This window comes from Zalophus californianus, chromosome 13, assembly GCF_009762305.2.
Source record: "Zalophus californianus isolate mZalCal1 chromosome 13, mZalCal1.pri.v2, whole genome shotgun sequence".
Lineage (NCBI taxonomy): Eukaryota > Metazoa > Chordata > Mammalia > Carnivora > Otariidae > Zalophus > Zalophus californianus.
Window position 1 is genome coordinate 88,399,517 of NC_045607.1, and position 12,144 is coordinate 88,411,660.

At 43.5% G+C, this 12,144-nt stretch overlaps 1 protein-coding gene across 5 annotated transcripts in view; it reads right to left on the reverse strand.

The window, feature by feature from the left end:
- GLIS3 (GLIS family zinc finger 3) overlaps nt 1-9,883 on the reverse strand; it is a 454,886-nt gene extending 445,003 nt beyond the window's left edge. For 3 of the 5 annotated variants that reach the window (XR_003523798.2, XM_027616357.2, XM_027616354.2), the window contains exon 1: nt 9,425-9,546. Coding sequence is in view for 1 of the 5 variants with exons in the window: in XM_027616355.2 (XP_027472156.1) it covers nt 9,425-9,707 (283 nt within the window). In the remaining 4 variants the exon portion in view is untranslated. Of the gene's footprint in view, nt 1-9,424 lie in introns of all 5 variants that reach the window. The other 2 variants (XM_027616355.2, XM_027616360.2) reach the window with 2 other exon arrangements.
- Nucleotides 9,884-12,144: the final 2,261 nt, after the last annotated feature.

The window sequence follows — 12,144 nt, forward strand, 5'->3', positions numbered from 1 at the left end:
CTGAAGTACAAATTTAGGGTACTTTGGATCTGACATATTGATACAGTTAGAGTTTTAATAATCTGTCCATTCAAACAATGAAAATGTTCATTCTGTCAAATGAGTCAACATGAGTTAATAAATCTTCCTGTTGACCACTTTCAAACTCCAAAATGCACTCCTGTAAGTCAGGTCAGAAAGGAAATTACTTAACTCCTAAGGAAACTAAGGCACAAAACCATTTAATAATTTCACTGGTTTTCTGGAAAAGCTATGACTTCAATCAAAATACAAAATCATGACTCTACCTTCTACCCAAGGCTCCAGGCACTGTGTCTCAGATTAAAAGATCCAACAAGTGAAAAGCAATGTTAACTGGGCCATTCAAGAAAATTCCAAAAACACGAGTTCCATAATGCCTATTTACAGCCAAAAGCCCTTTCTTAGTAAATATCATTAATAAACTCATCTAGAGTCATAGTTCATCTGATGAGCCAGTTAATTATTAATTTTCATACATCATTTCATTTCCTTAGGCTACATTTAGCCTTTGTTATATTTTCCATTCCTTATGCCACAAGCGTTTCTTACCCTGCATAGAAAACCTGATAATGAGACACAAAATACTGGTCAGCAAACAAAAATGCTCCTGAGCTGTTTCTTTTATATACATCTAAGCCATCTAAAATAGGGTTTTTATCGATTCCTTCTAGTTTTTTCCCTTCGGGTTAATGATTCTATAATTTCATTAACTGCCTTTTCAACATCGCAGCCTTGATCATTAATAGACCCGAGCTATTCCCCTGCGCTTCTCTTGGTTACAGCTTTTGTAACCAGAAGAATATAGAAATGAAAAGCCTATTGACAGATAATATAAGTTATTCTCATGCACGGCTGCAGTGTGAAGCACATTTTGCAATTCAATCAAGGACAGATAGAGCTGAATGTTCTTAGATCCCAGGAGTTCATTTTAATCAGCAGAATGTACCTTGTCCTAACACAGGTGACTGACTCCTCAGAAAAGACTGTATAAACAAAAACCAATCGTGTAAGTCATTTTATTGGCAACAATATAAACACGGCTATATTAGATGAAACCAATAAATCAAAATTATTCTTGTCTGCAATCTTAACAAGAGGAAAGTGCAAACAAGTGCCTGTGAAACTGGAGGATATTATAGAGGAAACGCACTGGATGTGTACAGTATCATTTCTCTAAATTGAAAGGAAGGGTACGATGTTATGATAAAGTAACCCACAACAAAGTGGAGTTGATCGTTTCTGTGGTTTCATAACTTTATTCAGTGAGACTGACAGATTCACAGACTTTACAGCAGAAGTTACAAAGAAACAGGGCTGGATGGGATACTTCCACAGTAGTGAGACATCCAGCACAAACCTATGGAGATTACATCTGGTAGCTACCGCGTATAGAATATAGACTCATGTGGGCACTACCCAGGTTTGAGGTCAGGAATGCTAAGAATATTAACATATTTATTCTGAACACTAAGATGTACACACATTATCCAAGCAATATAATCACCAATAAGATAAAATCTTACAAATCAAAGAGGTTTAGCGCTGAGTTATATCAATTACAAATATGAAGACAAATTACTATTCCCTCCAGGTATTCAAGACCATTCTTTCAAAGACCACTCAGAAAAGATAATATAATGCACATTATGGATCCCACCTAAGAGTCCCTGATTGTCTTATCTGTGGATTTCAACCCTTAGCTATCTAGAGATATACACTTTAATTATTTTTATTTTTATATTTTATAAAATTTTCTCAATGAAAATAATCTTCCCTAAGCAGGGAGTAAAACATCTGGCACTGCCCTTTTAAATTCAAATTAATGGCTATAATATGCCAAATGCAGGTAGTAAATATGGACAAAGGAAAGAAAAGCAAGAGGAAAGGGGAAGAGGGACAGAAGGAGGAGAAAAAGAAATGATGAAGTCCACTTCAGGAATCTATTCTCTAAATTAGTCAATCCTAACTTAAAAATCAAAGCAGAACTGAGAACCCTCCAGAGGGTGATTACAGATTGCTGGAAGAAATTCTGAATCTTCAGGAAAATATTACTGGAGGGCAATATTAAAAGCCCAGTAACCTCTCTTAGAATCCGTTCACCATACTTCAATACATCTATACAACTCTCAGACCCCCCTAGCTTACCGAATATAATTACTTTTAGTAGTAATTACCTACAAATGTTTCATTTACTTAGCCTCAATCATTAAGTCATCAATGAGTACAGAAAGTTCTAGAAATCTGTGACCCTATCACAAATGTCAAGGGAGAGGGGAATAATTAGGACTGTAAGCGATCACACAAAATGAGAATGAACTTGGAACCAAAAAGATTTTTAAGGCAAACATAGGTATGTTCAAAAAGGTAATCATGCTATGGCCCTAAATTCCTAGATTTATGTCTAACAAAGGGCTCTTTCTAAAGCAGTGTTTCTCAAACTGGTTGCAATCCGATGGTAGGCCCTAAAATCAATCATTCAATGGAAAAAGTGTTTTTTAATGAAACAATTGACTAGAACAAAATAGAAGCTACCAGAGTACATCAACTCTATTAATGGTTAAGTACAGTTCTGTTTCAGTTACTTGTGGGTGTATATGTCTGTATATCTTCAACGCATATAGTGTATATTGAGTAAGATGAAAAACATGTTTTATGGTGAGTTATAGTCAAAAAGATATAAAAGCCACTGTTACAAAAGCATTTAGACTATTTGCCTGCCCAGGCACCTAACAAAAATAAAAGGTGCAGGTATAGACACAGTTGAACAGCCAAAGTAAAACAAATATCAAAATACAGCTGTAATGAGCAAAGGATCTAAAAATTCATTATTTTTAGCTTTATAAAACATAAGGATTCACCAGTACAAGGTTATCCTCCTACCACTGCTATCTTTTCACTGTGCATTCGACTCAGTAAATATCACTCGATCACTTGTGCTCTATAAACATCAAAAATCAACCAACTAACAGAATTAGGATCGAAATGACCCACAGTTGTAGTGATTCCACACTGCAGAAGGTAGAGGACCTTCCCTGAAAGACAATTTCCTTCTTACAATGCTAAAGGGGGACAAGTTTAAATTAACACGCAATTGCCTTTGAGAACTGAGTTTGTCAAAATGTGTTAATGTGAGTTAACCATCAGATCCTATGAGGAGGAATTTGAAATGGAAAAATGAACACATTCCTTATGATGTCACCACTGAATTAATTACCTGAATTGAAAAGAGGGAACTCCACACAGCCATGGTTTGAGACACAAAGGCCTCTTCAGAAATATAAAAGAAGAGTAACTGGCTAGAGACTTTTCTTTCAAAAACAAAACAAAACCTCCAGCCTCATAGGAGGAGATACATATGCAGTAAAATATGGCAAATGCAAAGTGCATTCTTTGTCATTTTTCATGTACAGATGACTACTTGGTCCATATGAATAACTATTTACAAAGTCAAAGATCACAATCCTTTCAAACAGGTAATAAATAACTACTTATGGGAGATTCTAGAAATAAAATTGAATTCATCACTCATTAAACCAAATACTCAAGCACTTCAAAGTGTCCCGCAGCACATGTATAAATGAGTGATTTCTTTCCTTCAATGTAATTATTGCTTAAAAGCGACGAATAAAACTATTTTTAGTGTTGATAGACAAAAGTTTTACCAAGTTAAATTATGTTCACTGACATCACTGCAGAAGTATGAACATTCACAACAATGACTAGGCCTTAACCAACAAGACAATATATTTATAGAAAGAAAGAGAGAGAGAGAGAGAGAGAGAGAGAGAGAGAGAGAAAAGAAAGAAAGAAAGAAAGAAAGAAAGAAAGAAAGAAAGAAAGAAAGAAAGAAAGAAAGAAAGAAAAAAGTAAACAACATGAATGACTCAGTCAAGTTACAGAAAGCAGCAGAATCCACTGGTCATGCTGGAAAGGTTGGGAAAACATTAATCCATTTCTTCACACACAAGAGTAACAAGAATTCATACACAGCCCTGGCATCTGGTTAGTTTTCTGTGTACGGTATCCAGCAGGCCTAGAAATGAAACTTCAGGAATAACTGATATGTAGAAAATCTGATCTTGAAGAAGAAAAAGAAAGGAAGAACGTCTGATTTCTTTACCAAGGCCCCCAGGACAGGGTCTGATCTGGCGCTGTAACCCTATCTGCCCATCTGCAGTTCAACAAGGCTTGCTGCACCTGAAAGGAATGTGCAGTCATTCCCATGCTTGGCCTTGAGGAGATCACATCAGATGAGAATGGCCCCATCAGCTTTCTTCATTTCAAGTCTGCTCTCAACCACTTATAGCTCTCATGATTCCAGTTTTGCAGACAAATCCGATTTTGTTCCCATAGTGGAATATAATTGGATCCTTGTTTCTGCTCATCCTACAATGGGTGGTCCCATCCACACAGGTGGTCTTTCCCCTTCTCCCTCCTTTTGCCCCCGCTTTTCCCCAAATCCAGATCTTATTTACCCTCCAGGTCCACCCCAAATACCCACTTGAGGCCTTTCCTGATCCTCTCTTAATATCTGTATCTATTTGCAAAATGGTTAGAATTACACTATTAAACATAAATTCATGGAATTACAAAATATTAAATGAGATCAAGCATGTTACTTGCTTAGCACAGTGCCTGGCACATAGAAGGACCTGATAAATGGTAACTATTTTACTCAAAATACCTCTCTTGTAACATTCATAACTTTCTACATTGCCTTATAGTTATTTGTCTGTGTTTCATCTCCCTGCCTAAATTCTAATGACATTACCTTTAGGGATCCTGTCTAATTTACCTTTCAACTGTCACCAGTCCTTATATGTACATAGATGGTTTTATATTATACCTATAAATTTATATTTTTCATCCTACATGTATTATATATGTATGGATTTTTATGTTACATTTATATATTACATACATTTATATGTACTCATACTTATCATACTGTACTAATTTATACTGAAAAGTGTGGGATGAATGAAATATATAATTATGTATTTATATCCTATACTTATCATTTATTGCCCAAATCCAGTATAATAAGGTGTAACCATATGATCACAAATCCTACACTCTGTGTCCTGTGGAGCCCGTTAAATCACAGTTGCACATTCCCTAGTTTATTCCTTTCTCTTGACAGGAAAAAGTAGCACAGACACTACAGCACTCTTCTGAGCAGAAACATTATCCTGGCCTTTATCGTGGTGTACTCGTGAACAATGAAAAATCATAGCTAAAAGCTGGAAAACAAACATAGTCGTTTCAGTACTGAGACCAGGCACTTCTTTTGTTGTGGGGGTTGGTGACCCTAAGAGAGGGGCTGTCAAAGGCATTTGGAGCCGTCATGGAGGAAAGAGCTCCTCGGCATTCTCCTTGTTCATCCCGCACTGGCTTCATGCTGGACGCTTCGCTCTTATCTGCTGTCCCCCTGTCAGACCATCATTAGCATAGAAAATATAGCTTCTGTTTTGTCAGTGTTTTCTTTAATTCTATCATATTAAGTAAGGTCTGACCAACTAACTTCTGCAAGCTAAACTATTCCCACCATGTTTAAAGGGAAATCCAAATTATTTGACCTACTAGAAGGTTGTTAACATCAGCAAAAGAAGCCAGACCCAAGAGTACATATTGAATTATTCCACTCACATAAGGTATTTTTAAAAACAGGCAAAATTAATCTGTCAGAAGTCAAGGCAGTGGTTACTTTTGGGGGGAACACAGTGAGTAGAAGGGTTTATGAGAGATGTGTGTGGAGTGTTGGTAATGTTCTATTTCGTGATCTGGATGCCAGCTAATCAACTGCATTTAGCTCATGAAAATTTATCAAGCTTAAGATACGTGTATTTTCTGTATGGATATTTTATTTCAGCTCAATAAAAAATTTGGGTTTTGTGTCAACTCCACCTGAAGTAAGTGGAAAACTTGGAACTTGGGTATCTTTATATCAAACTACATGTTAGAGTCATTTAAAGGTTTTGTCGCATGTCTCATCCTCCAGGAATGAGTAAGGCAGCACAGATTTCCTATGCTCCATTTATTTACTTTTTAATTTTATTTTCAATCCTAATTGAGTCTATGAAGCAACCAGACATAGTGAAAAGTCCTGTATTTCTACCTTCTTTATAATATCTTCCACAGAAAATAATTACAAAAACACAGAAAATGACTTCTCCAGGGAAGAGAATGTGCATGGGATGCCACTTCCTGACCTATCTCCTTCAAGAAGTACTTCATCTCTATTTGGGAAGAATTACAAATTAACATTCCAACTCCAGAGATCAATACCTACAATATGAGAGGGATAAAAGTGAAAAGAATGTCCTCAGGCTTAATTACTAGCAAGAAAGAACACTCAGAGAAACAAAGACTAAGAACACTCAGCTCTCTTTTGAAATCATGGAAAGACCACTTTCTGCCATATGAATGAAGACAGGGCTGGTACAAAACATTAGTTTGCTATTGTTTCACCTAGCCTATCCTGCCTATTTGGGCCCAGTAGGAATTTTACCCACTAGCTGAACCTGGAGTCCACCCCACCCCACCCCCCAAGAATTTGCTTTTCCTATTTGTAATGGTGACCACTTCCAAGCAAACCAACAGACCCCAGGTATTCAATCTCTGACAAACCAACTACTATTAAGGAACTTGGGTAGAACCAAGGCTCAGAGAAAAGATGCCCTCTCACAACTGGCCTAAGGTGAACCAGGAGAGAGGGAGTTGTATACAGCAGCACTTAGACTGAACTACTCATACTCAAGATCTGCTGAGTCCTCTGAGCAACAAAGGTAAAGAATTCAACTACCAATAAGGAAAAGTGTTTTGAAAGAAACTGGAAAAGAAATGTCTCCTACTCGCCCTTTCAAAGGCAGTGGCGGGTCTAGAGGGGCTGCCATAGACATCTAGTGAAAACATCCAAAACACTGGAGTGCATTTACATGTGATCCTAAACCTTCAGCATGTTCCCAGTTGCAACAATAACATGTAATATCACACAGTCCTCTCTCTACATGCCTACAAGCTGTCCCCCAACCTTCATGTGGGTAAATCCTTCTTCTGCAAACCTTTGCAGAGAAGAGGAATGGGAGGATTAAAACCAAACAATTTTATACCAAAAAAAAAAAAAAAAAAGCTTCCCAGTTTAGTGTAAAAGGGTAGTCTAATGGAGAACGTGACACAGGGGAAAACGGATGTCTGGCTAACTCCCAAGGCAGAAATCATGACTCATCAAAGCTTTCAGTGGGGACCTAAGGCAACTTCACATTTGTCTTGAGTTCACCTTAACGCCAAGAAATGCTCTCTGCACTGGAAACTGGGAAACTTGAGTGTGTGCCCGGCATCTATGTCAGTAGCTATGAAGGCCTGGACAAAACCCTAGAAGTCGTTGGGTCTGGGCTTCCTCGTGCGTAGGTGATCGCCAAGGTTCCTTCTAGCTTTAACAGTCTATACTTGGTATTCCCAGTTCCCATAGCCTAAAGTGATTTGGTCCGCTGGGGGGTGCTGCAGTACATCCCTCTCCTCACAAACTCCAGCACCCCACCCCCCACCCCGGCCCAGACTCTGGGGAGATACTGATGTTCTGGAAGTAGGCAGAGAGAGGGTGCAAAGCCCTTTTCTCCGTAAAAGGGGCGGCAATTCCAAGAGTCCAGTCCCAGCAGACGCTGCTCCCTGCCATTCCGGAAGTACCCTCCACCCCAGCCCCTGCCCCGGGTTTAGATGCTTCAGAGATGAGGGCCTCGCAGAACCCCAGGAAGCCTAGCAGGGCGGTGAAGAATACAGAGCAGAAGGGCGGGAGACTCTCCAGGCAGGAGGAGGGCCAGAGAGATCCGGAGGGGTGCTGGGGATCCGCCGGGCGGGGAGACGCGCCTGGGGCAGGGTAGGAGAAGGGCAGCCCTTATCAGTTCCCAACGCCTCCTGGCTTGGCCCGTGGAGGTCCCGGCCGAGCGGGGAGCGAGGGGCGGGTCTGAGGGCGGAGGCGACAGGGCCCGGCTGGGCGCGCTGCTGCGACCCCGTCACTCGCCGGCCGCCTCTGACCCTAACCCTCCGCCCGGTCCGCGAGCTAGCGCAGCAAAACAAAACAAACTCGTGCCGGTTTCCTGTTGTGCAACCCAGTCCTGAGTAAGTCGGGCCGAAAGGCCGCCGCCGCTGCCCCGGCTGGAAACCCAAGCGGCCGGGACCAGTGCGCTGCCCTTCCCGGCCCAAGGCTGGGATTCCGGGGCAGCCGGCGGCCCGGAGCTCCCACCGAGCTCCCAACCTCGGGTCTCCTTTTCGCTTCTTGCCTCCCTAACACCCCCAACAAGTCGAGGGCACAACTCGCGAAGCCAGAAACAACCTTTCCCAAAGCATCTCCCTCCAGATACCTAATTGAATCATCCATAGGATGACAAATCCGTGAGGGCCAAGTTTTCCAGACACTTGGGTGACTTCCTCGTCCCCGAGGTGACTTGTCAGCTCCAGTGACTAACTTTAAGTGTTGCTTGGGGCAAGGTGTGTGTCTAGGAGAGAGCCGGCTGCTCACTCACGCTTTCCAGAGAGCGGCCCGGACCGACTTCAAAATACACACAGGGTCATTTACAGGGACTGGAGCCGCGAGCAGGACAGAGCGCCGGAGACTGAGACATTTTCCAAACAGTGCTGACATTTTGTCGGGCCTCAGAAAAATGTAAACGCAAAGTGACGAACCCGGTGGGGAGTGTGAGCGTCTGAGTATGTCTGCGCATTTTGCGGCGTGGGAGGTTATAGTTATTGACCTGGCGGCTGCGGGTCACGGAACCCCTCCCAGCGACAAGCGAACATACCCCCAAACGAAGGACCTTCCGGAGCAATGGGGGAATTGTCTTTGGCGAGATGCAGGCATGCAAAACAGCCTTAGTGGAGCTCCACAAACACGTGGAACTGGAAAACGCAACTACAGCCCCGTGTGAGCGCGCGGGACTTCATGTCACCCCATCAATTCCCACTTCTCCAAAGTTTCCCTTCAGTGGGGACTCCTGGGTGGCACGCAGGACCATGCCCCTACGTCCTGTAACTTGCCTTGATTGTGTGGCCCTCTGGCCCCTCTTGTTTAAAAGAAAAACCAAAAACAAAAACTCTTCCTAATTAAAGAAACTTTAATACCTTGTTGATTTCCTTTCCGTCTTCTCTACTCGGTGCTCTTAGGGAACTGACAACAACAGGGCTTGATTCCTAATCCAGGGTTGCTATCTCAACAAACAGAGCTTTTAGAAAATCTGGGGCTGGGGGGTGCGCGTAGCCTTAAACCCGCGCGAACGCCACTGGCTCAGCGTGGAAAACTATTTCTAATCCCTAGTTTGTGTCTCTGAGCATTAACTCCCCCACACTCTCAAGCGCCAGTTTCTCCCGTCTCTCGCCTGCGAGCAAAGTTCCTCTGGTATCCACTTACCAGGTAACCCGGATTTCCACAACAAAGCCAGGCGTGCGGGTCCCTTCCCCGGCCAGCCTGCGAATGACAGCGGAGGCCAGCACTGGCGAGGAGTAACTTGGGGCTCCAGCCCTTCAGCGCGCTCCACGGGTTCTGCCTCCTTCGGAAATGAAAACTCCCATCCAAGCCAGGGGACGGAGCGCGGAAACCCGGCCCAAGTGCCGTGTGTGTGCGCGCGCGTGTGCGAGGGCAGCGGCGGCAGGGGGAGGAGGAGGCAGAAGGGGGGTGGCTGGACCCTCGGCATCAGCTCATTCTCCCCCTACACATACACATACACACGCAAATGTTTTTAAAAAGTTGAGTTTCGACTTTGTGCCTCCCCTGTCCTGCTCATCCTCGCCCTGGGCCGGGGGATGCGTCTGGGGGCTGGTGCGGGATGCTGGTTAATTGCTTTCGGCGGGTTCCGCTGGGAGAGCGCCGGTGCGAGCCTGGACGGCTGCTGGCGGGCGTGGAGGGGGGGGTGCGGGGAGGGGGGGGTGCGGGGAGGGGCAACGGTATCGGCCCTGGCGCCGGTGCCCTTGCGCGCCGCGCTCTGGGCTGCAGGGGCGGCGCAGTGTGGACGCGGCTGGAGGGGGGAGGGAGGAGGGAGGAGGGAGGGAGAGAAGCGGGGGGAGAGGCGGCCCCGCGAGGAGTGTGGATGTGTGTTTGGCCGCGAGGGCCGGCCTGTAGCCAGCTGCTTCCTGAGTGTGAGCTCTGGAGGGGGAGGGGGGAAAGCGTGGGGGCGGGCTCGCTGGTCACCAGGCTGGCCAATTCGATGGCTGCGCTCATGTCTCCCTGTCCACGCATTCACACACACACTCCTTCCCGTATGCCAGGGAGGTTAGGCACTCCAGAACAGGGTAACAGCAGGGAGATACTTTGCCTTCTTTCTTGAGCCTTATTTGTTGAATTGGCTTTGGAAAAGTATCCGCGTTTCGACAGGATCTGATGTCAAATAGTAAAGAACAAGTGGGGGAAAAAATACCCAATAGTAAAATTCAGAGAGAAAAACTTCTTTAAAAGTGGGAAATGGCAAAAGAATCTTTCTAATATACAGGATTAGATGAAAATAACTTCGAAAATGGCTAGGTGAAGCACAGAGGTTGCCTTTGGCATCTCTTCTAAGCAGAGAAGAAATGGAAATGTTACCTGAATATAAAATTCTAAAAACAGGCTGTTAGGAATGGAAGCACTCTCCCTGCATGGATTGCCTCTATACAGTGGTGCTTGCTCCTTAAGAATTCAACAGCCCCATCTTCATACCCCACCTCAGCTGTGACCCCAGCCTTTCTGCTTGGCTTGGTCAGAGCCCTCGAGAGGTTGTCCCCAGAAGGCCAACTAGTAGTGGTTCCCCACACGTACTGCTACAGAGGTACAGACTTCCATCTTGGGAATCAATGTATATAAAGCACAAATACCCTACAGTGAGGCCTTTCTATAGTGACACGTAGAATTCACCAGCCCTGGGGCGCCCAGGTGGCTCAGTAGGATAAGCATCCGACTCAGGTCATGATCTTAGGCTAGTGAGATCAAGACAACTACATCTCCATGCTGGGTGTGGAGCCTACTTAAGATTGTCTCTCTCTTCCCCCCCCCCCCCCCCCCCCAACCACGCTTCCCGTTAAAAAAAAAAAAAAAGAATTCCACCAGTCCTTATATTCTATTATAGGGCTTTCGCTCAAATATAAATTAGCATTCCTATGAGCAAGACAAAGCTCTCAAGTACACAAATGACACTCCCCAAAAAACCAAACCAAAAGGGTTGTTGATAATTTTCATTTATCTTACTTCAGAAAGAATATTACTAGAGTGGGTCTGTATCCAAGATATTGACATCCCAGAAAAAAGTCTGTTTTCACAATACTTCTTTGCCTTGTTATGGTCTGCTCTTCAAGACTCCCTTTAGGGGAAGGCATTTTTTTCCCTCTCCTAAAGACACAAACTCATCAGAATATTAATCATCAGAGTATCTGTCAGCAGAAGTGGAGGGAGGGAAATAAATTTATAAGTGCTTAGGATATGTCATTCTGTCAATTTTCCAGTTTCTCTCTCTGTTCTTCATCTCCTTTAAAATAAAAGTATCCAAGCCCAAGATGGCAATAGATGGGTTCAACCACACACAAAAAAAGACTCATAAAACAAAGCATGCAGCAACATCACAAAAACAAAGAGCCCAAGCGGTGGAAGTTGCTATGACTATTCCGTTGTGGCTAGTTATTGCAACATGCCTGACATTCACAGAAAAACTCTTCCTCATTAACTCCAGCCTTCAGGAACAGAGCAGGATGGGATCACTGACCCTTTAATGTGTCTCAGGAAATTCTCTTCATCCAGACTCCCTGTGTATACACAGGGCTCCCCAGGAACTAGACAAGTCTGGTGGAAGCTGCAAAAAACCGATCCACCATCTCTCAAATATCATTTTAAATACAATGGTTTTCATGCATGAAATGATATCCTAGGGGTTTGAAGAAGCTTCCAAAGCTTCCCACTTGATAGGAACAGCTTAGCTGGAAGAGAAAAATCTTGTGCTACACCCTACTTTAATCAATGGCTCATGGAAATAAAACACTGAGAAAACTATGAGTCATCAACCTGGAGATCCCCAAAATTCTCCTCACTTAGAAGAACCCTAGGGCGGGAATGTCATTTTTTATTTAGGTGGGATTTTCATGAGCCTCTAACATTCCTAAGACCTTTAC